The sequence below is a fragment of the Rousettus aegyptiacus genome, unplaced genomic scaffold, assembly GCF_014176215.1.
Source record: "Rousettus aegyptiacus isolate mRouAeg1 unplaced genomic scaffold, mRouAeg1.p scaffold_m13_p_17, whole genome shotgun sequence".
NCBI classification, from domain to species: Eukaryota; Metazoa; Chordata; class Mammalia; order Chiroptera; family Pteropodidae; genus Rousettus; species Rousettus aegyptiacus.
In genome coordinates, this window is record NW_023416292.1 from 8,084,050 (window position 1) to 8,109,109 (window position 25,060).

General features: G+C 38.0%; 1 protein-coding gene and 1 long non-coding RNA gene across 9 annotated transcripts in view; one reads left to right on the forward strand and one right to left on the reverse strand.

Annotated features, from left to right (window-relative positions):
• Positions 1–3,843: 3,843 nt before the first annotated feature.
• Positions 3,844–12,782, reverse strand: LOC118612843. Its single transcript, XR_004955103.1, has 2 exons — positions 11,942–12,782; positions 3,844–4,018 (listed from the first exon to the last, which is right to left on the reverse strand). It is a non-coding gene; the product is annotated as an uncharacterized LOC118612843 (long non-coding RNA).
• Positions 12,783–12,862: 80 nt separating this feature from the next.
• The window catches only part of RCOR3 (REST corepressor 3), a 46,793-nt gene continuing 34,595 nt past the window's right edge, over positions 12,863–25,060 (forward strand). For 2 of the 8 annotated variants that reach the window (XM_016166497.2, XM_016166500.2), the window contains exons 1-4: positions 12,863–13,218; positions 13,605–13,661; positions 21,028–21,105; positions 23,704–23,756. In XM_016166497.2, the coding sequence (XP_016021983.1) occupies positions 13,050–13,218; positions 13,605–13,661; positions 21,028–21,105; positions 23,704–23,756 (357 nt within the window). In that variant the 5' untranslated portion in view covers positions 12,863–13,049. The other 6 variants (XM_036234479.1, XM_016166502.2, XM_016166498.2 and 3 more) reach the window with 6 other exon arrangements.

The window sequence follows — 25,060 nt, forward strand, 5'->3', positions numbered from 1 at the left end:
AGCAGCATTCGACGCAGTCAATCACTCCTGCCTCACGACCGTCTTGACTTCCAGGTCATCACACTCTCCTGGTTTCCTCCTACCTCCCAGTTTCTTTTGCGGGCTCCTCCTCTTCTCGGTCTCTTCACTGCTAGACTGCCAGAGGCCAGCGTTGGGTCCTCTTCTCCACCTGTGTTCTCTCTCTCGATGGCCTTCTCCAGTCGTGTGGTTTTAAATATCATGTATATGCCACTGACTCCCAAACAAGGCTGCAGTGTGACACAGGACCCCACCCTTGGAAGAACCCCATGCTTGGTTTAATACTCTACTGTTGCAATCTTGAAATTCTTAATAATTTTTTAACAAGGGGCCCATTTTCATTTTGCATTGGGCCCTGAAAATTACATGTAAAATATACCCTTCTATTAAATTTATATATCCAGACTAGTTGTCTCTCCAGACCTGTGTATCTAACTGCCCGCCCATTCTACATCTCAACTTGAATGTCTAATAGATACCTCAAACTCAGTAAGACCAAAACTCAACTCTTGAATTTCCTTCGCCAAACCCACTCTAGCTCTAGCCTACACATCTCAGTAGATAACATCATCATGTTTCCGCTTGCTCAGGCTAAACACCTTGGAGTCACTTTTGATTCTGCCGCCTCTCTCGTGTCCCACAAACAATCCATCAGCCTCTCATGTTGGCTCCACCTTCAAAACATATTCAGCATCCAGCTGTTTCTCACCACCTCCACTGCTGCCGTCCTGGTCCGAGCCATCATCAGCCTTTTCCTGGATCACTGCAATAGGTTCCCATAAGCCGCATGTCTTTTACTCTTGCTCCTGACAGTCTGTTCTTAACATGGAAGACACTGTGTTTTAGAACAAAAGCCCAATCGCGTCACTCTGATCAAAACCCTCCAACGATTTCTCATTTCACTCAGAGTAAAAAAAGCTAAGGTCTTTATTAAAAAAAAAAAAAAAAAAAAAGTTTCTGTAGAATCTCGTTCAACCACCACCACTCACCCCGCCCTGTTCTCTGACCTGCTCTATGACCCTCCACTCACTCACCCGCCTCCAGCCATCCTGGCTTCCTGGCTTTTCCTTGCAGATGCCAGGATGCTCTCATCTTAGGGCTTTTCCCCACCCCAGATAGCCTCAGATTTGATTTCAGAATTTTTAAAAAGTTAAATTTTATAAAGAATAATAATTATTTTCCTTTCTCCTTTTCTTTTATATATCTTTTCCAAAAACAAATTTTTTTTAACTACCGTTGAAATTTAATCTCATCTTAGGGATTTGTGCAGGCTGTTTCCTCTGCCAGAAATGTTCTTTCCCTGATATTTTTGTAGCCAACTTCATTATCTCCTTCAAATCTTCTCAAATTTCAACTACTTCTCAAGACCCATGTCGAACACTCTATTTAATATTGTGACCTACCCACTTCTCACAAAATGCCCTGCTTTTTTTTTCTATAGCACATATAACCTTCTAACATATTATGTATTATACACCATAATATGTATATGTATACTATGTATACACTATATATATTGTTTTGTATATTTTTGAAATGTATTATCTATTATTCATTATCTATTATTCATTGTGTCTTTTCTAAAATGTAAACTCCACAAGAGCAGGGATAATTACTAAGAACAGTACCTGGCACATAGTAAACATTCAGTAAATATCTGGTATTAAATGAACAACGTAGAGTACAATCCACATTTATTATGGAAGAACTTTAAACATGGAATTCAATCAATAAGTATTTTAATTCTTCAGCCATTGGTGTGGAGCCCAAGGTGATCAGCTTAAACTCCTTCCCCAATATTTAGCTAAATTGTTTAGCTGGATAAGAAGGTAAAAATTCTCTTCCAATTGTTCTTTATTCAATTGTTTATTATTCATACAAATGCTATTCCCCTCAACTGTTCATTATGCAGATAAGTGAATGGTATTACTCTCAAGGAGAGGACAGTGAGTTTGTGGCTCAAGAATAAATCATGATTAAGTGAGATGCTCAAAGACTGGTATAATTATGCTGATTTAGTAGTATCTTTCATAGAATTCTTCAGTAACTAAGTATGTATAACATAACTTCTTTAAGATCCAATTATGAATAAGCTAGAAATCCATAGACAGTGGGTTTCTGAGAACTGGAAATAATTTTTGCTGGTGAGTTGTAAAGAAGTAACTCACATTAGGATGTAAATGAAATATTGCTTTTCTCAGACTGAAAACTTGCCTTACTTTTCGTGGTGGTCAGGAGAAACTAAATATTTTCTATTCTTTAAAATAATTTCAAAGCTAACATTTTTGGGGCTTTCAAAGAAAAGCTACAGAGAATGCGTGTACGATTGACACTAATACTATGAGAAGATTACAAATGAGCCAAGAAATCTCCACCTCTCTAAAAACCAGAAATCTCGGTCAGGCCTAGGAAGACTGTCCCGTGCTGGCATGAAGAGATGTTCAAGGAACCAGATCAATATGGGGCTATATTTCTACCTCCAATTTAATGGATTTCAAAAAATATTATCAAGAATTTGTGTGGTTAGCAATGAAAACCTACCAGGAAAGATGAACAGATTTAGAATTATTCCTTCTGGGGAAGAGAAGAGGAAATGTCTTTAACTGTAGCTCTTAGATAGAGTCCCTTATATAGCACTCTACAATTGACATATTGCTTCTGTATACATATTCTCATTTTGATCCTGACTAAGCTGTTCAACAAAAAAGGTCAGATAATAAGAAAGTAATAAAAATGAGTTATTCCATTTTAAATGAGATTTAAACATTTTTGTTTGATGATTTTCATTAAGTATAAACTTCAAATATGTTAAATTATATAATTTCGAAATTATTATTATGGCCTAAAGACTAACTTTTTACTACATAGCACAGATGGTCCTCAGTTTTAGGCATGGTCGAAGTTAAAGGGAGATGAGACAGAGCTAGTTGGCTAGCTGTGCCTTGGTGAAGTACAGTCTGTCCCCAGAAATGTTCACAGTTCAATTCTGTTGCATATCCAGAGCTCGTTCAGCTCTCAAGCCTTCCTCACACTAAACACACATTCGACAGGCCTGAAAAGAATATTCTCCCGTTGCAATTAATAAAATTATTTACTTTATAAATATTCAAGGACTTTGTGATGCAATAGAGGGAGATAGGTAAATACATAATTTCAATAAAGTACTGTGGTTATTATTATGGAGTCTGCACAATCTACTCAGCGGAGTAAACCCATAGTTTCCTTGGGGGAGGATCAGAGATGATTTTGTGAGAACTGCATCTTTTAAAGAATCATTACAATACCAGAGAATATGAATAATACCAGAATCGTGGTACTTGATTCAAGTAATAATTAAAATATTAGTATTTTTGAAGCTCTTTAATTCATAAAACAATGTAAGACTAAGTTCTCAGTACATTTAACATTTTTAAATTACACATTAAGTAAAATGGAAAATTATAAAAATTTGAACATTAAATATGAATCATCAGCACAATATCTGTTGTTGGCAGATAAAATCAATTAAGTATTACAAATTTATCTAAACACCAACATGAAATAAAAATAATTAATCATGACATATTGGTGAATTATGATATGACCTTTTTTAAAATAAGATGTTTCTTTGTGTCTATTGATCATTATTAGATAGTAAACTTATTTTTGTGAATATTTTTCTAGCTGCCAAAAAAACTCTAATTCACAGTAGTTGGAAGAGGGCATCATGGTTATTATATAACTCTAGATATCTTTTTTTTTACTCCATCTTCAAATGAACAGTTTCTTTTTCATGTGCACATGCGCATACTAACTTTCGAGAACATACTTTTATACCTGTTTTTCCCCCCATGGATTGCAACCTTTTTTTTTAATTGACAGCAAGCTGTTGTTTCTATTCTTTAAAAAGAAATATTTCCAGTTCTCCTTTGGCTTCTTTAATTTCATGATGGGATTCCAATGCAGTTTCTTGGATTAGTTTCAATACTGGAATCTTCATATTCTATTTGTTCAGAAGTTCCTGAAACTCAAATAAGTATTATGCTACCAACAGAAGCATTTCTTTTCAATTGCTATTTATTATTTTGCTTAAGAATTATGGAGACATAGAATTTTATCCACATAAGTAAAATGGTTTGATTAAAAATTGTGATGCAGTATAATATATCAATGATTCGAATTTCAGAATTTTTCAGAACAATGATTTTATTCCAACAAAAAATACTGGCCTTCTGGTACCTTCTGTACATGGAACACTAGAATTTTTTTAAACCAATATTGCATTTACTAGCTTAAAAGTTAAATATGATCCATACAATATAAGGCAGACTTGTAATTCTATCCTGGCATTAAAAAAAAATCATAAATCCAGCAATCTGAAGTAATTAAAATAGAAATTCAAATTTTGACTATATGCTCCGAAGAAAATCCCCAAGGAGAATACTTACCTAAAACTTCATAAAAATCTCCTTCTTTATCCCTATTTCCTGGAACATATCTAGAAGTTACTCAGAAGTCTTTTTCTTTGTTCACCCCCCAAGTTCTCAGAATTTTCACTTGAACCCATGTAGTATGAATTCTCGTTTTCCCATTACCTTTCACCTTTCAGAATTACCATTGGTTCTTCTACTTGGAATGTTCTCCTGTATCTTGTGAAGGTCCCTTGGATCTTCATGTTAAAGACAGAATGGGAGGTAAGAGACTTGAGGGAGACCCTATATTCTTTCAAGGAGCATTACTACAATGAGGAAGATAGGTCAGTAAATTGAGGATGCGATATTGAGGGAGGAATTACTTTTTGCATTGTTTTTGAATGCAAGAAACATCAGATGTTTATAGGCCATGAAGAAGGGGCCAAATAGAAAGGGAGACTTTAAAAATACAGAAAAGATGGAATAGAAAAATTCAAAGATTAAGACTCCAGGCCTTTGCACGTGCTGCTTTCATCTAATCAGAGACTCCCTGCCATTTATTCCATCTGGCCATCTACCATTTGTTCTTCAGGTATCAACTCAGAAATCAGGTCCTGCAGGAAATCTTACATAATCCCCCGTTTCCAGAGCTTTGGGGGCTCAACCTACCATGGTCCTTGCTGGCTGTATTTAATGGCCTTGTGGACTCGTCGGACTCCCTCACTAGTGACCAGGTCTAGTAAATCTTTGTAATCCCAACCTCAGGTTTGGTGCACAAAGTGGTAGGTTCTTGATCAATGTTTGCATTTTAATAATAGGGTAGGCTCTTCTTTTTCTTGGAGGAAAACACTTAAAACCATTTTAGTGGTCTCAACTTGTTGGGAGCCAGGCTGCCCAAATTCAGAGGAAGCCCCTCGCCTGAATATAGGAACGACTCAGACCTGTAAAGATAAATGTCCTTCCTGACATTGCCCGGGGGACTAAGGTTCCAGGAACTGGAGACAATAGTATAATCCTTTCAAAACAGCTAGCGCTTTGCTCCAGTTACCAAGATAGATGAAGAAAGTTAAGAAGTTAAGACGTCTTGTGATTAGGTAACTCCCGCCTAAAGCTACATGTTCCCTCCCTTAAACCTGCCCCTATATATGTAACCCCACTACTTACAATAAACGAGACTTGATCAGAAAGCCTGTCTTGTCTCCATTTTTTGCACCTCTTGTCCCCCTTCTCCTTCGGTCCTAGGACCTCCGTTGACTGTCCCGCGGGCCGGGACATCAACTTAACTAAAATAGAGACCCTTTACTATATCTAGGGACCCAAGAGAAAGTATGAAAAGAACTAAATACTCTGCAACTTCAAATGATTAATGGAAGGTATAAGACTAGCTTCAGAAATGGTAATATTCTAGAGAGGGAAGTAAAAAGGGGTTTCCAGACCTCCAAATTTCCCTTCAACCCTTAAGAGTTGGTCCCTATTGGGGACCAATGGCTCTTAAAACAAAAACAAGAACAAAAAGCTCCTTCCATTGTGAATATGTTTGAGCTGTCCCCACCAGACTGAGCCCAAATGAGCGGCTCGATTCGGGGCAATCTCCTGGCCATGACACACAGCATTACCTGTCTCTACTTCAGTTCAACTTATTCTGAGACAGGTACTTCTAAAGTAGCAATAAAGCGAAACCAAAGAGCAAATCAATATACTCTTCAGCAAAATTGGTGTCATAAATGAAATCATTAGGAGTCTGGATAACGTGAATAAAACAAGACTTTTGGCAAGGACCTCCCTGTGTGCCTAGCGTAGTTGGTGAATCAGGGTGCAATTCAAAATTATTGCCCTGGTTTGATTTTTTTTCTTTTATAAAATGAGGATAATACCCCATCCTCTCCATCTTTCAGCTTCCATTCTACTTCCCAACTTCTATTAGCTGTAACTTTATTTTTATATTATTTTAATATTACTTTGTTTTGTAACATTAAGTATCTGTGCTTTGCCTAGTACTTGATTCTGGAAACATTTATTTCTGCAAAACAGTAATATATAGACAAGAGTCCAATTGTGCAAAGGAATCCACAGGAAGATAAAGTTTGTCTTTCACCCCAGACTCTGACACCCGCCTCCCCAGAGGTAAATGGTTTCTGTGTATGCTTTCAGAAATTTTCTGAGCACATATAAGCATGTATATGAGATAAATACTTTCTACTATGGTTTAAATGTTTGTGTCTCACCCATATCATACACTGAAATCCTAATACTCAAAGGTGATGGTATTAACAAGTGGGCTTTTGGGAAATGCTTAAATCATGAGGGTAGAACTTTCATGAATGGGACAAGTGGCTTATAAAAGGAGGTCCAAAGAGATCCCTAGTCCCTTCTACCACATGAAGTTATAAGGAAAAATGTGCAACCTGAACGAGGGCCCTCACCGGACTATGTAAGGAGATAGGAAGAACCCTGATCTGGGACTTCCAACCTCCAGAACTGTGAGCAATAAATTTTTGCTGTTAATAAGCCACCTAGTCTGGGGTAATTTGTTATAGCAGCCCAAGAAGAGTAAGACAGACACACAAACACACACACACACACACACACACACACACACACACACACGAATGCTATATTAACCTTTTGCACATTGACTTTTCCACTTAAAATGTCAAGACTGTTCTATATTGGCATGGCTTTATTCTTTTTGAAAAGGTCACTTATAGTCCATTGTGTGTTGCAGGGGGGATGGGTTTTATTTAAAGTCTAAAAACTATTACAACATCAATGTTAAAAAAAAAAACAAAGAAAAAATTAGTACAGAAAAAATTCATGAAAACTTAAATTTAGAACTCAGAAAATTTTGTTCAATTCAGCAAATAGCTATTAAGCATCTACTATGTATAGGGACCCAGATAACCTTTATTCTTTCTTTTCCTTATCAGCTTTAAACATCTATCCAATAATAAGGGGGAAATAGTATTTGGTACCTCAACATTTGAAATGTTACATATATACATACTTCTACCTATAACTCTGTCATTACTTTGCTTCAGGACTCTAAGTATAATTCCTTGTTTTAATTGCTGTTTAATTGCTGTTCTTATCCATATGAGTTCATTTCTGGAGTAGGTTCATATTGGTCCCACTTCCTTACTTCTTCACTTCTCAAACCATTGCAGTTTGGCTCTTCAGCTCATCATCCTGGTAAAACAGTACTTACCAAGATCATTCTATGACCTCTTACTTGCCGAAACATTGAAAACAATTAAGCCTTATCTTACTGGACTTCTCTGCTGCCCTAGTGATGCTCTTTCTCTCTGAACCTCTCTATATCTTTCGTATCAATAAGTTACACTCTCCTAGTTGTCTTCCTCTTTGTCTGTTTTTTCTGTCTCTGCTATGGATTTCTTTTCTTCTTGGTGGCCCTTCAATGTTGGTGTTCTCTACGTTTCATTCTTGGCTCATTATACTTCTCATTTTACGTGCTCTTCCTGTCTGGTCTAGTTAGGTCTCAATCAATTGGTAACAAATTCATTTCTCCAGTTCTCACCTTGATTACATATCCAACCACATGCTGGATCTCTCTCCATGGAGAAGCCAATGTATCTAGAAATGAATTTATCCTCCTTGCTCTTTAAATTGGTAAGTCTTCAGTATTAACCTCCTCAGTTGTTGACACAATCACCCACCCAGCCACCAAGGCCAAAACCCTAGCATCAGCTTAGACTCCCCTCTTCCCTTTTCCTTTCCATATTCAATCCATCCCCAAATTTTGTTAATTTTACTTACTAAATGTTTACATCTGTCCCTGCTTCTATCTTTGCCATCACTGCCATAACTTAAACCTTATCATTTCTTGACAACTTCAATGGCCTTCTAATTGATTTGTCAAATTCAGTTCCCATCTAAAATACTATTTGAACCAAATAAATCTATTGCTCAGATCCCTCTGGTTCTTTCCTATTACCTGTAAATTGCTTATGTAGTTCAGTCCTTGCCTCTCTCTCCAGCCTCATTCTGAGCTGACTTTATGCTCCAGGAATACAAAACTATTTGTAGTTTCCTGACATAACAAGATAATTCAAGATTCTTTGCATTTCCAATACTACTTTCTGTACTTGGAATGCTCAATATTTGCCTTTATAACTTGGTATTTTTATGTCCCATTTAAGACATATTTGACTACCCAAAGTTATAACGATAATAACATGAGTAGGCATCAAAGTTTCTTGTTTTCCACATAGATATTCACTTGACCCAACACCATTTATTGAAATACCTTTTTTTTCCACGTTCCTACAGTGTCACCTTTGCATAAATAAAATGTTCACATAGCACCTTTTTGGGAACTTTATACAGTTCGATTCCTCTACTTTCTAATATCTGGTAGTATAAAACTTCCAAATTTGTTCTTCCAGATTGTGTTGGCTATTCTTGGTCTTTTGAATTTCCATATAAATTTTAGAATTAGCTTGTCAGTTTACACACACACACACACACACACACACACACACACACCCTGCTGGGATTCTAATAGGGATTAGACTAAATCTACAGATCACTTTGGAGAGAACTGACATTTTTATGATATTGAGTCTACTGATCTGTGAGCATAGTATATCTGTCCATTTACCTAGGTCTTCTCTAATTTCTCTCAATAATAAAAATTTCAGTATCAAGTTCTCAGACTATACATCTTCTATTAAAATTTATTCTGAGGGGCAATGGGCTAGATGGTGTCCCAAAGATATCAGGCCCTAACCCCTGGAACCTGTAAATGTGACCTTATTTGGAAAAATGGTCTTTGCAGATGTGATTAAGTTATGGATCTTGAAACAAGGAGATACTCCTTGATTATCCAGGTGGGCCCTAAATGCATCAATGTCTTTACATGATAGAGGAAGAGGGAAATTTGAGACACACACAGAAAAGGAAACGTGAAGATGGAAGCAGAGGTTAGAGTAATGTAGCTTCAAGCCAAAGAATGCATGCAGACATCAGAAACTGGATAAGGCAAGGAACAGAGTTCCCCTAGAGACTCTGGAGGGAATGTAGCCCTAATAATACCTTGATTTCAGACTCCTGGTCTCCAGAATTTTGATTGAATAAATTTTTTTTAAGCCACTGAATATGTAGTAGTCTATTACAGCAGCCACAGGAAACTAATAATATTTTTGATGCATTTATATATAGTATCACTTTTTTAAAAAATTCATTTTCTTATTGTTTAGGGCAAGTATAAAGAAATATAATTGATCTTTATACGCTGACCCTATCCAGCGACTTGCTAAATTCACTCATTTATACTGTTCATAAATTATAAATTTATATAGACCCTCATTTCTCAAAATAACAGATTTATGTATTTCTTCCCAATCCTTATACATTTTTTCCTTGCCTTTTTGCAATTGCTGGGATGTCCAGTACAATGTGAAGCATATTCTCTTATATCTTTTGATTTTGGAACTATGAGAATGCATTGTCTTTTCAAAATTTAAAATACAATGAAAATAGAAAAAAACTTACAGTAAAAAAAAAAAAGGCGGCCTAACAAAATAACCAACATCCATCTATCTAGCTGACAAATCCATAGGCCTTTTCTTAAACCCTTCTCATAACTCTGCATCATTAGACATTGTTTATTAAAACTTTCTTAAAACTTTCTTCTTCGTCCATATTTTTTTCTCCCTTTAACCCCTTATAGATATTTCCAAGATTTTCTCATTAGGTCTTGAAAACCCTGAGAAAGATAACGACCAAGGACTCCTGGTGGCTAACTGGGCTCAAATTTAAAAACAGAGCCTAGAAGCCTTTCTAAACATGGACTCACAGAAATTTCACTTTAGGGAGAAGCTTGCACTAAACTGCCTGCCTGCCTGCACTGTGTTCCTGCCATCTGAGCCCTACAGAAGAATTCCTAGAATAGTATTTCAACCAATAAGACTGAGGTTTTCCCGGTCCATAGCTTCAGCAGCTACATCCTCCTCCCCATCATCTTCACTGACCAATCAGAGCAGCTCCATTCTAACCAATCAGAACAGTTTGTACCATCAAACCGTGAGAATTTGGAGCCTTCATTTACCTGAGGACAGATCAATCAGGAACCAGGGACAGGATCATCTGTTTATATGTCAGCTCCCCTTGGGCTGAGTGCAAGACCCCATTCCATGGAATAACGAACCGTTATGTTTCCCTGGTTGTTGGTATAGCACAGCAGAGCAGTCTAGCTGGAGAGGGGCCTTGACCCAAGGCCACCTGACAGCCATGCTGCTTCATAATTTAGCTGTAACACCACTGAGCTGTTCCATAGCTATATTCTCACATTCATGCTATATTTCTTGGAACTGAGTAGTTTCCCTCTTCACCATCCCCCAAATTGGGGATTCCTGTTGGTGTTGAATTGGCACCAATGACAGTCTCCATACTGTCCTGTTGAGAAATCATTTTAACGGCTATTATTCTTCAGAATCAGGTCAGTTTTGGGTGCTCTCCTTTCCTCCAGTGGCAAAACAGAAACTTGCTTTCTGTTATATTTTTTAAATATCATAACCCATCTTCCTCCCAGAGGTGGTTCTCCCAAGAGTGGGATTGTCTTCCTTGCTCTGCCCTCTTTGCTGTACTCAAGAAAAGCATGAAGACTTTTTAAGGCTTTTATTAATAGAAATGTTACAAAAGTCTCCAGATCATGTTTTGGTCCTTGATCTATAAGGATAAATTGCTTTCCGTAGAAAACTGGCTGGAAGATGTTGCAAAGTTGGAGTGTTAGAAAGCTGGCTGGCCAAGAGGCCTCTTTGTGAATTCACTCAGTTAAAGGTTTGGCCATTGTGTTACAGGACCTGAGATGCTGAATCATGATCATTAGAGAAGCTCGTGCACAAAAACTAAAATACCAATGTGTTAATTTACAGTGAAAAACACAACCATCAAGGGTAATGGCTATTCATTTCATTCAGCCAGAACGTTCTCTCCTTGTAGAAAAACTGTACAGGAATTAAAAGACTATTCAGAACTGTATTTGTTGAGAAAAGGAAGAGAATAAAAGGTATGGTTGTGGTTTAAATATCAAATAGAATTATATTAAGCTTTGCTAGACGAACTATCTCCACTACCAAAATTGGACAGATTTTGGACCTGCCCAGGACTTTCCCCTTTAGAAAGGGACCCTGCCAGATATTTACTTCCCAGGCTTTTCTTGGCTCATTTCCTAATTGAGACATTTCTGCTCTAGTGTGTTATTTCGTTCAGTGAAGGTTTTCTCTGGTCAAGTGTTTGGAAAATACCTTGCAATTAACCCCCAATACTGATCTGCATATATCTGCATACTAAATGCTCACAGTTAAGTCCTGATGTCTACTTCTGAGAAAATTGTAAAAAGAAAATCATAAATAGCCCCCAACGCCAGGCAGCCTGGCACGTAGACATCCTCAAATCTGGTAAACGAAAAACGCAGTTTCCCATTCCTTCTGCCTAATGCAATTCAGAAAAGCATTACAGAGCACATCTCCTGCCAGGCTGGAAACCCTGCCAGAATGCAGCTCTTGCCTCACCTCGACTTGAGGACTCCGCCCTCCCTACAGCTCTGCTCCAAGCCTTGACCACAGGTCAGCACAGACTGGGTAGGCGCCAACTGGGCAAAGACCCCATCCTCGTTTTGTTTTACTACTGAACAGTACCCATTCCCTAATGAAATAGCAAAACCTAAAAAAGAGAGAGAGAAGACGAAAACAGGGAGAATGGGTTAAAAACAAAAAATATTTCAGCAACATGCAGCTGCATTACTCAGCACTGAAAACTCAGCTCGGTACCCTTGGTCTCTCTAGGGAATCAAGCCCCGGTTCGGATCCAGGAACAAAAACTGCCGAGTCCAAACAACGATGACCAAGTCTACTGCTCTGGCCGGCTGGGCCTGAGAATCCAGGGGTCGCCCTGCTCCACCGCGGGCAAGCGCGCGACACCAGCCAGACGCCGGCTGAGGAGCCCTGCAGCCCAGCAGGCAGGCCGCCGCGGTAACTGAAGAGGGCTCTGCTCCGGCTGGGGCCTAGGCGGCCCCCGCAAACCCCTCGAAAAAAGGGGGGCCGCTCCCCGAACTCCTGCGCCTCGGGTCGTGCCGGCCCTTTCTCACGCTGGCCGCGTTTCTTCCGCCCAGAGAGGGCAAAGAGTCCCGCTCCCTCGCGTGCGCCTCCGCCCGCGCCCCAGAGCGCCCCCTAGGCAGGAAGCCCGAGAGTTGGCCGCGCCTCTGCGGCGATTTTATTAGCGCGCGGTGGGGGTTGCCCGGTCTGTCGGCGTGCGGGGCTTCCCTGCCCTTCCCCCCGCCCCCCCCCCGGCGGCCGGAACCTCCCTGCGGGGCGGAGTGATACCGGCGGCGGCGTAGAGCTCGGCGCGGCCGAGCGGGGCGCCGGGGACTGCGCGGGGTGGGCGGCGGGCGGCGGGAGGAGGGGAGAGAGGCGGGGCCGGGGCGGGTTGTTGTGAGGCGACTGCGCTACTGCCGGACCGGAGCGGTTATGGCGGCTCCATATTAACACCCTCCTCCTCCTCCGTCGCTGCCGCCGTCTCCTCCTCCTCCTCCTTTCCCTCCCGCCCGCACTCGTAAGCCATCTCCCCCTTCACCCTGACGCCTACCTCTTCCCCTCACCTTTCCCCCTCCCCTCTTCTACCATGCCCGGCATGATGGAGAAAGGGCCCGAGTTACTGGGGAAGAACCGATCGGCCAACGGCAGCGCCAAGAGCCCGGCAGGCGGCGGCGGCAGCGGCGCCTCGTCCACCAACGGCGGGCTGCACTTCTCGGAGCCCGAGAGCGGCTGCAGCAGCGACGACGAGCACGGTGGTAGCCTCGAACTCCTCCCCGCCAGCCCGCCTGCCCCCCTCCCTCTTCCCCTCCCCCAGCCCCCTCCCCTCGCCGCGCTCCCGCCCTCCCTCCCCTCGGAGCACGGGCGCTGCGGTAGCTTCGAACTCCCGGTGCAGTGCAGCAGCACCCCCCGCGACCCCCGTCCCTCCGCCCTCGACCAATCCTCCGCCCTCGCCCCCCCCTGCTCCCCGCCCCCATCCGCTGCCATCTCCCGGAGTGCCCGGAGTTAATATCTTCCCAGCCACCCGCCGCTTCTTTCCTCTCTCCAGCAATTTTTATATTTTATTAAGTGTCTCTTCCTTTTTCTTTTTTCTTTCTTTTCCTCTTCTTTTCCTTTTTCCTTTCTTTTTGGCATTGCTTTGCAGATGTTGGGATGAGAGTCGGAGCTGAATACCAAGCCCGGATCCCTGAATTTGATCCAGGTAGATATATTTGCTTAGGCAAAATCCTGTCTCCCCTTTGCTGGGATTGGTTTAGGGTGGAAGGGGTAGAGGACGGGCGGGGTAGGGGTCCGAGTGTGCGGTTGGGAGGGGATGCGGGGCTGGGATGGGCAGGTATCTCTGGCGGGAGGCTGTCAAGCTTGGCAGGGCTGTGACACAGGGCGTGTGGGCAGATGTGTGCATTGCAAGGTTAACATGGTTCCTTTGGAGGCCACTTGCTCACTGGTGTCATCGCCCTTCTGCCCCCTGAGCCCGGGGCGATGTAGGGGAGAGCAGAGGGAGATGGCCCTCGGCGGATTGGGGGTCCGCGGCTGGGGCAGGAGCGGCTGCGGGTCTGCGGGCTGGAGGAGAGGCTGGCAGTGCGGGCTGTGTGCGGAAGAACCATGCCAATGTCAATTGCCATTCCACCGGCCTGGGGAGCCGAGGGCCGCGCTCCGCGAGGGCGACTAATGCCTGCTGTCACCGGCCGAAGCCCAAGGCAAGCCCTGCTCGACCCGGGCGCACCCGGGATTTTATTTTTTCTTTCTTTTTGGCTAGGTGGTGTAGCTTTGCTCGCGACAGCTCTGCGGAGTGTAGGAGCCGAGGAGAGAAAGGGATGGGGGAAGGGGTGGGGAGAAGCCAGAGGCACACACCTCGCTCGCGAGCCAGCCCTAGGAAGTCAGACCACAGGACAGTGGCGGCAGCTGCCAAGGAGACATTTTCTCCCGGAGCAGCCAGGTTCCAGCGTCCTCTGCCAACCCAGCTTGCGGGCTCCCTGTCTACTTTTCTCCAAACAGGCTCCCTGGCGGTCACGGGATTTCAGCCTGGACGGGGATTGGGCGAGAGTTCCGCATATGGAGGCGCCCTTGCTGGAGCCTCTCGGAGTGGAGCGTGTTTCCTCCTCCCCACCCCACCCAGACCCTCTTCAGTTCAGCCTTTGGACAGACTTTGAAGGGGCTGGGTTTCTTCTTTTGGTCAGTTTTTATGCCCATTGCCTGCGCATAATAACGTTGCGTCAGTGTCAGATTCTTGAATTCTGTATTAGATGTTAATGGGATTTACTTGTATTTTCTTGGGGAAAATAGCACGTTTATTTGATTATAGGGTATGGATGGGTATTTTCATTCCTCTTCTGCCTGTTATGGCAATTCAAAATGGTATTTACCAACCAGTTAAAGAGTATTAGGTAGCAGCAACTGCTGTTCCAAGGGAGGGGGTAAAATCAATGAGTGTTAAGAGGATTGTCAGTGCAGGCTATTTTTCAATAGGTAAAAACAACCATACAAGATCTGGTCGCTTTCTAGTGACATTGCGGTTAATACATTCTATTCAGAAGTTATCAGTGTGTGTACTGGTGGGCTTCAAATAATTTCATATGTTTTGTGAAACTAATTCTCATGTAGCTAGAATGTGAGTAGCACTTTCCCAGTACTGTGCTGCCTCAGGTTTTAGCTTGACATTTAGAAAGAACATGCTTTGACTTAAGATAGACTGAATTCCGTTCCTAGCTCTTATTTTTGTGCTCTGAGCAAGTCACTAGCCTTCTGAGCCTCAGTTTCCCTAGCTGTAAAATAGAAGAAATTAAAAATACTTCATGGAATTCTCGCTAAGATTACAAGACTGGGCAGTTATTCAGAAAAAGCTAAATTTCATAATTAAGAATGGTTCTGCATACATTATTACTTTTCTGATTTGGGGCTTTCATTGGGACTCGGCTTTGGTTGAAATTGATGAACTTTTTCAAACTAGAACTCAACAGCCAGGATTGTTTCATAGGTTAATAAATATAACTATCTTTTTGTCCCATTAGTTAGGTTTACATTTCATAGTTAGCTATAGGAGTCTTGTCTTAAAATGCCAGATTTAATGCTGAAACAAGTTTTTGCATGTCACCGTAAAGCATTTTTGTTTCATAATAGGCTAAATACTGGAACAGATTTCAAAATTGAAAAGTAATTCATTAGAAGTGCAGAATACTTCTTAGGTGGTTTCGCATGGCTACTATTTGGATAATCCAGTTTACTTAATAATCATATTTTGCTTGTTTTGAATCTAAGCAGAATATTTGTGGGGGGGGGAAGCCACTGAAATTGGGTGACAATTTAAACATTTCCTTGGAAAAGATAAGAGGTTTATTAATGATAGAAGTTGAGATGTGGTCAGCTCTTCTCACTCCTTTTCTCTTTTTCATACCATTGTCTTTAGCGTCGTAAACCACTCTAGAGATTGTTCATCCATAGCCATCCAAGTCATCTGGAAGAAAAATTCCTTGGGTGCCAAGGTTTTTATGATCAGTATGTAGAAAAATTAAAAGGGATTTTTTTTTTTTCGTGGAGGGTATTTTTATTAGAGGAGTTGTTAGTGATGATAGGAATTAAACACAGGTAGAATTAATGAAGTTAGAAGATTTTCGGAATAGTTAATGTACCATTGCTAAGAATGCCTTTATAAAAATTTACTAACTGGATTTCTGATTATTTTCTTAGGTTTCTTTTCTTTCTTTTGATTATTTACTAGGTCTTCCCAAATTTATTTAGTGCCTACTGACTAACTATACTTATATCATAAGGAACAGTTTTTGTCTTATCATATGGCTTTTAGCTAAGATGGCATAGTGACCTTGGATAAACTACCTGGTGTGTCCAGGCCCTAGTTTTCTCATTTGTAAAAGGGAGACAATGATAACTATATCACAGGATTAAGTGAAAAGTAATATATAAAGAAATGTTCTTCAAAATAATTTGAATACCTATCCATAAAATTTTGAAAAAAAAACATTTTCTCATATTTTCAAGTCAACATCTATTATTTGTCACTGAGTTGAAATTTGTCACTGAGTTGAGAAATGTAATCTCCAGTGTATTGAAAATATTAACACTTTGAAATAAAGCTGTTATATACTTATTTAAAATGCACCCAGTTAAATATAACTAGAGGAATGTAATGGTATCTATTTTATAAAATATTTGAACAGACTCCTAACAGTCTGAAAGTTTACGTTGTTCCTTTTTGTCTTTGAAATCATTTCCATGCATTCCCCCTGAAGGATTTTGTAATGTGTTTTTGTGCTTGAAAGCGCTTTATTGATCACCTATTCAATTTCTCTACCACCATAATACCTAGTCTTGTGAACATAAGGTTCTAAGTGTTAAATCTCTTCTGGCATGAGTTATTACAATGAATGCATAATTGATTAATGTTCTAGTAATCATGGTGCCTTGAGTAAAGGAGGGCTTTGCTGATAGCCTTTGGCACTATAGAGGTTTTAAAATTTTAAGCAGTGTATTCTTAGATTTGGAATGGGTAAGAGACCTGCCTTTTTATTTTAGTGAGAAAAGGGCATTTATAAGGGAAGTCAGAAGTAGAATGAGTGGATTGCTTAGACTACAGGCGAGTTCTCAGGCAGATGGTCTTGGGAAGGAGAACATAGGGAAGTTGTAGGTCTGAAAATTGATTCCCAAGAGATTATTCCTGCTTATGTACCCCTTGGAAAGTCTTTGTTTATCCCAGTGTGAAGTTGGTGAATTAAGTATACAATTCAGAGCTTAGTTTATAAATGGTAGAATTGAAAAATATATTTGGAGTGTCTTAATAGTCTTAACACTTAAACTCTTGATAGAATATTTTATGATTTCCATCAAGTCCTTATTTTAAATGTCTTAAAGGAAATCTAAAAAGTAGATTTTTATTTTTTTAGGCTTAATTTTGAAATTTGCTATTTCAAATTTGGTATAGAAATCCTAGCTTATCAAAATGATGCAATTATCCATATCTACTGAGGATTGGTTTCAGGACCCCCCGAGGATACTAAAATCTGCAGATAAGCTGAAGTCCCTCATATAAAATAGCACAGCATTTACATATAACTGAGATACAGCCTCCCATATACTTTTAATCATCTCTAGATTACTTATAATGCCTAATGCAATGTAAATGCTGTGTAAATAGTAGTTATATTGTTTAGGGCTGGGATCTCCAACCCCTGGGCCACAGACTGGGAAGTCCACAGCCCATTAGGAACTGGGCTGCACAACAGAAAGTGAGCGGCAGGCCAGCAAGCGAAGCCTCATCTGTATTTGCAGCTGCTCCCCAGCACTCGCATCACCGCATCAGCTCCACCTCAGATCATCAAGCATTAGATTCTTGGGAGCCCTGGTCCCTGGTGCCAGCACGTGGGGACTTCTGGTTTAGGGAATAATGATGACCCAAAAAGTCAGTACGTGTTTATTATAGACAAAACCATCATAGGCCTAACTACATAGTACATGTCCCCAACAATATAACTTTTTTTTTTTTTCCACAATATTTTTGATCTTAGGTTGGTTGAATCTGCAGATTTGGAATCCATGGATCCAGAGGGCCAATTATACTTTTGTTTTATAGTTGTTGTTTGTCCCCAATTGGTCTCATAAATATACTAACTACAGTTAAGGAGATCTAAAAGTATCAAAGGAATTAAACAAGTGTTTCATTTAATATTTTTGAAAACTTCAATAATTTTCACGACTGTTAGGCTACTGTAGCCTATTAAAATTGTAGCTTGCTATCTACATTTTGGTTTGTTTAATCCATTTGGAAGATAAGGTACTTATAAAGCTTAATTATTTTGTGAGTCAAGGTTCAATTCTCAGTATTATTTCTCAATATCATAATTTTGAGGTGTAATCTTAAATATTGTTACAGAAAACAAACATTTGGTTTAGGACCTTTAGATATTTTAGTTCATTTCTGCTTTTGTGATAGAAAAGGTAAAACTTTATTGGATGCAAAGCATCCTTGAGGATAAATTGTTTTTAATAATACAAGTTACTTTCTCCTTTTATAGGAAAGGAATCAAGTCTGAGTTGTCAGAAAAACAAAAAGGTCATTTCAGCTATTCAATCTTATTTTTGATGGGTTGATGAGAGGGGACATCAGCCATTTGTGTTAGAACTCCATGAGGTTTTATTCATTTATATTTTTATTTGATTGATAATGTGAAAAACCCTTTTAGTGTAGAGAAAGAAGAGAGAACTTAAAGAACTGTTTTCAGTAAACATATACTAGCAATAAGTCATATAATATATACCATATACCAGCTACTTTATATATACTAATTCATTTAGTTTTTGAACAACCTTATGAAGTAGGTACTCTCATCATCCCTATATTTAACGATGAGTTACATTGAGGCACAGACAGATTAAATTTGCCCAAGGTGACAAAGTTAGGAAGTGGCAGAGCTGGGATTCAAATTTGGAGTCTGGCTCTATAATAATTACATCATTATAAAATATCTCTCATTTCCGTGAACATCAATCATTTCTTGGGCCTAGGTGACGTATGCATGATTGAAAATGGTGAAGTCCAGTTCAAGGGTTAGGGAAAAAACATCGTGAAGCGCCTAAGTAGGCATTCTGTACACGCGCGCGCACACACACACACACCCACCCACCCACCCATATTAGAAGAGCTGTTAGTCCCCGCAGCTTGGATGCCAGTTTCTGCCAATCAAGTCATTAATTATAGCGTTAAGATTTTGGGAGAGAAACTTAACTGTTTATTCTTAATTGGGAAAAATACAAAAAATAATTTATATTTGTTTAAGAAGAGATAGTTAATGAAGATATTTTAATTAAGACCTGTAATGCAAGAATCAGATGCAAAGAAATATGTTTAAATATTAAGCATCATATTAAGACTTGAGACTTAATGGAAACCTTCATTGCATTCTATGTTCTATTTAGTTTTTAAATTATCGTCACAATCGATTGTGAAAAAAAGTGCCATGTTAAAAAATTGAAGTTTAGGATATTCACTAGAAATAGCAATAGATTTTATTCAGTGAAGTCCTCTGACCAGTTTAAATAGGATATTTCTGTTTCCATTGAATGGTTTGGATTTTTTGTGTTTGTGTTTTTATTTCATGTCGTTAAAATTAAATATATGTTTTAATATTGAAGTTTTTAAAAGACATTAAAATTTATTTTCATTGACTAAATTTTAGCTAATGTACTTCTAACTTGAATTTTTTTACATTCTCAGCTATTTGTGTCCTATTTTATTAAAGATACTTATGACAAAAAAGAGGTTTTGCTTTTAGATTTATTTTCTAATTGTAGTTTTTCTAATACTTTGATAGTATTGTCTCATTTCTTCTCCATCCTTAATTTTTCGTTATAGTAAAATATATAATTTTAAAAAACAATTTTAGCTTTGTATTTCACCAACAGTGTATCATTCTCTAAAATTTCTTGATCAAATATAGAATAGTGATGTATGATGATTGTCCAAAAATAAAAACCTACCAAGTGTTATTAAATTATTGTTTGATAGATAACTTCTCTAGATTGAGATTATAGTGGTAGTTTCTTTATCCATGGAAATGAATGTTCTGTATTCCAGATACCTTATAACTTTATACATGATCATGGTTTAACCTCAGAATTCTGTTAATGCTTTATGTGAATTATTTTGGAATTCTGGTCATTAGTTGGTGGTAGCTATCAACACTTCATAAAAGTCAATTATGACATATTTAAACAGACAAATCTGTTTAAAATAGGTGGCAACAGATGCCTCATTTGTTGATAGTTTTAATGAACTCAAATGCACCTAAGAATGGGAAGAAGCCAGAAAAAGACCACTGAGTGATTAAAAGACAGACCCCCCTGGGCATGTACTTGTCTCTGGGATAGCTGTCAGGTTTCATTCATTCGGTATTCTCATTTTACATGTAGTTTCAGTAGAGCTTGATTTTTCTGACTTTATAACAGAAGAGAAATAAATTAGAAACAGCAATAGTATACTCCTAGATTAGATATAGATTCTCAGACTACTTTAAAAATAAGTAGCATTCCTAACTTTTACATTTTTTGACTTTTCCTATTATATAGAACATTTATTAATATAAAATGTAATAAAATTAAGTCTAAAAGAATAGCTGGCAGGCTTCTAGTAAGGAATAAGATTAAATGAAAATTATAAACTGCATATACAAATATTTAAAGATCACAGTAATCTTGGCCCATTTAGAAATGGAGCAAAACAATTACCAACCAAGGTATTCTCAATGGTTTTTAGAGTTTTTAATGATTCCTAAGTAATGTGTAGAAGGTTGTAATGTGTATAAAGAAAAGATGTATTAGGTACTCAAGTCTTTTTAATTTAAAGGAGGTAAGATTCAGTGTTTATGAAATTTCCTTCATTTTCATATTTGGGATATTTACTGTAATGTAAATCTGTTTTCCTTCTCTTTATTTTCCTGTGCTTTATTTCTGTCTCTCTTGCAGGTAATGTACTAAAATAGAAATAAACTAATTTTATGTACACTTATTTTGTATATAAATAAAAAATCCATCATATTCAAAGTAATTAATTTTTTCTCCAGGTGCTACAAAGTACACAGATAAAGACAATGGAGGAATGCTTGTGTGGTCTCCATATCACAGTATTCCAGATACCAAATGTAAGTTTTCTGAAATTGAATGTTTATGTCAACAGGGATCTATCGACTAATGCAAAATGCAATTTATATTTTTTTGGGAGGGTTGCTTAGAGTCTCATTAAGAAAAACCAGTTTGTCTTTGTTTTGTTTTGTTTTTTGATGGAGGTTTTATATTAGAATGTTTTTCCTTTTGAAAGATAGTGGGTTGATCATTCCAATTTGTGTCAGGCCCAGAAGACTGAGAAATCCTAGGATCTGATGGCATTGCTGCTTAAATCCTCAAGCAGGGGAGGGAGTTACTATGTAGACATCTGCACAGGCTTTTCCTCAGTGTATGGAGCTGTAAAGAAATGCCTTCAAACTTCAAAGAGCCCACTATCATTACCATTTTAAAGAGGAAAGGGGAAAGAACTGACTTCAGCAGCCATCAATCAGGTCATCTTTGTACTCTCCATTTCTGGACGGAGACCTTCTGGATCAATGACCATGCACTTCTTGAATCATGGTGTGACTTTAGACTTCAATGTGATGTAGCGGACCTGATCCTTTGCGGCACATCAGATATAGGAAACATGCAGGTAACAAAACTAAGATCCCCACCCCTCCATTTAGTTATCATTGAATTTGCTAAAACAAAAAACCACTGAACAGCTATTCTAGGAGCTGTAAAATAAGGTTGTCTTTTGAAAATATTTACTAAATCTTGTAGATGTTCCATGATGGTTTATTTAATCCCATGAAAAGTAATGATCCATGCATAGTAAGTTATACTTAGTGATGCCATAAGAGAACTAAACATTGAAAACTGAGTATTATTTTGCATACTCAATAATCTTACTATTTAAAAGTTTTAGAATATCAGCAAAAGATCTAGCTGGTACTCTAGGAAATTAATGTTCTTGAGGCATTCTTAAACACACACAAAAACATGAAATTGTACATTTGGCCTTGGACTATTGGGTTTCTTTGGTTTAATCCTCCTTACAGGTAAAGGTTTTCATTCACAAACAGTGTCAGCATGTCATTGGCTTTTGCTGTTTTAGTATTGTTTTACATACTAGTACATTTCTTAGCAAAGTAGGAAACAAAATTCAGAAAGACAACATTCCTGGTAGTGTGGAGTCTGGAATATGCAACGGAAGGTCTAGGGCTATACATTGGAATCACTTGGGGAACTTAAAAAAAAAAAATCACACTACTGATGTCTGGTCTCTATCTCAGACCAATTCAATCAGAATTCTCAAAGGTGGAGCCCTGACTTAACTTTTTAAAAGCTCCCCCACTGATTCTAATGCACAACCAAGGTTGAGAACCACAGATTGATTAGTACTGTTTAGCCTTCTATTTATAGGACCGTAAGACATTTTCATTAAAGTTAATCAGCAGATATTTAGACCTATCATGTGTTTAAGTTCTGTGGCTTCTAAACAAAATATGATATTTGGATTTTCTGTACCAAAAGTTTACAGTCTTATGGAAATAAAACAACATCCATGAAAAGTATTGTTATAATAGCATATTTATGTATTAAAGTATACTGACTAATAATAATAACAAATTCTTATAAAGTACTTCAAATGTGCTGGGTACTATTCTAAGCACTTTGCATGCAGTTTAATCCTAGGAGGAAGGTAACTGTTTTTATCACCATTTACACTAAAGAAACTAAGGTACCAAAAGGTCAAGTTAATTGCCTAAAGTTAAAAACCTAGTGACAAGGCCGAGAATCAAGCTCAGGTAGACTAGCTGTTCTAAGATCAGAATTTTTTTAACTACTGCTTCTGAAAAACGTGCTTAAAGAATTTATTTATATACATATATAGCTATATAAATTATGTATAATTTATACCATATATATGTGGAATAAAGAAAGAGTCAAGGAGTGACTGTATGGACTTAATAAAAAACTGAGTCCTGCTGAATGTGAAATGGCAGACTTCAGCAATGAGGCCTTGAAACAGCCAGTATATCATTGAAACTGTGCTTATCTAAATAATTCTATTGGCTTGATTACATATGGAGGATAAATGAAAATGGACTATTCAAACACCTTTTGTGTAGCGAGCAGGAAGAGCTTAAGAAAATTTTAGGGATACCTCAGCATACTTAAAGTGTTGTTATTATGTATAGCTGGCAAAACTATAGCAAAACCGTCCTTTATACAGCAATCAGAAATGGGAATGTAAAGGCTTTAGACCAACTCTAAATATGAGATGAGGTTTTAAATAGCTAAGTGTTTTCAAATAATGGCTGCAACACAAAATCAAGAAATTATTTAATATTGTACACAATGATTAGGCTCTGTTGGCTACCCACAGATTGACCATTCTTTGTATACAAAAATAGTTATAGTTAGGTCATCGAATTTAGTAAGTATATGCCATGTGGCCATAGAGATAAGTCATACTAAGTAAAATTTTAAAGAGTAAACCTCTCATCCTGTACATACAAGTAAAAGTTATTTTTGTAATACTTCATGGAAAATGGCTTCAGCTATTTTCTTTACCCCTGGAATATAAATTTTTAAATTCTGCCTTTTTTTTTTTTTTTTTTTTTAAGTAGACCTGGGCAAATGAAGTAAATGAGAGTGATTGATTACATAACATTGTTTCATTACAGTGGATGAATACATTGCGATTGCAAAGGAGAAACATGGCTACAATGTGGAACAGGTATGTGGAGAAACATTTTAATATTAAGGCTTACCTCAACGTTCACCAAATCCAGAGAGCATCTTGTGATAGTTTCTGTCCTAAGAAAGTGCATAAAGTTTAACCAACTTTTAGATACCACAAAAGTCCTAGCAAAGTGTGATTTTTTAGCATTAAGGATTTTGCTTTTATAAACATTATTCATCTCAAGGGCTTAAATATTTTTCTCTTAAGACCCCTACTTCTTATTCTACTTCAAGTCTTAAAAGTATCTAAAAGCCTTTAGGATTGCTCTGGCAAATAACCAAACAGGGAAAATTTTTTTGAATACAGGTAAATTCTGTTTGACTTTTTAATCTAAAAGACCTTAAATTTAAAGTTTTTATTTAAAGAAATATTTAAGACTTTTAAATTATGAATGAAACAATTCACAAAGAGCTTTTTAAAAATTAGTTACCTTTAAAAGGAGATATATATGACATACGGTTATTATCCCTAGTAATGAGGAAGTGGAGAACACGGAAAAGTGAAAATGATAAAGGGATTCTTTAAGGCTCATTTCAACTAAGTATTAGATTAACTTTTATCAGAATTAATAGTAAAATTGGTGAATTACCTGTGACCTGGATTATTAAGAACTAACTTTATAGTTAGTAACATGGTTAAACAATAAAAATTCATTCCTGTGAAAATAAGGTGTTTATCTAAATATAGTTATCTTTTCTTGTGGATTTTGAAGCCTTTGATTTTGTTTTTATCTCTTGACTTTCTGTTTAATATTCATTTAACTCTTGACTTTCTGTTTAATATTCATTTAAGAAATTTAATTTTTTAAAATGTGACTGCACATATGTTCATCTTCATGTTCATTTGATAACGAACAAAGTACAGAAATTGACTTTAAAACTCACTGTTTAAAAAGTTGCTAAGTCTCTTAAAAAATAAAGCTTTAATCCCCTAAATGATATTCAGTACATTATAGTAATTATAAAAGCCTACCACTGACCCACAATAAAAAATTGTGGAATTGTTGGAAATTGTCCATTTCAGCTTTTCTGTGATTTGCTGGTAAAGTCATTGACGTTATTAATATGCCTCATAATCTTTGTGAACGTTATGATAATAAAGACCTTAAAAATATATGGAATAAAAGATGCTTACATTTGCAGTTGAGGTACTCTTACTTCTTAGAGATGTTTAGCCCATGATACACTTCTAAAGGTTAGAACTAGTATTTGTCTACTAAGTTTTAACTGAGCACTTCTAGTTTTGTGTTATAATTGGTAGTTTCATTGAAGTACTGGTTTACTGGATATTTTCCCTTT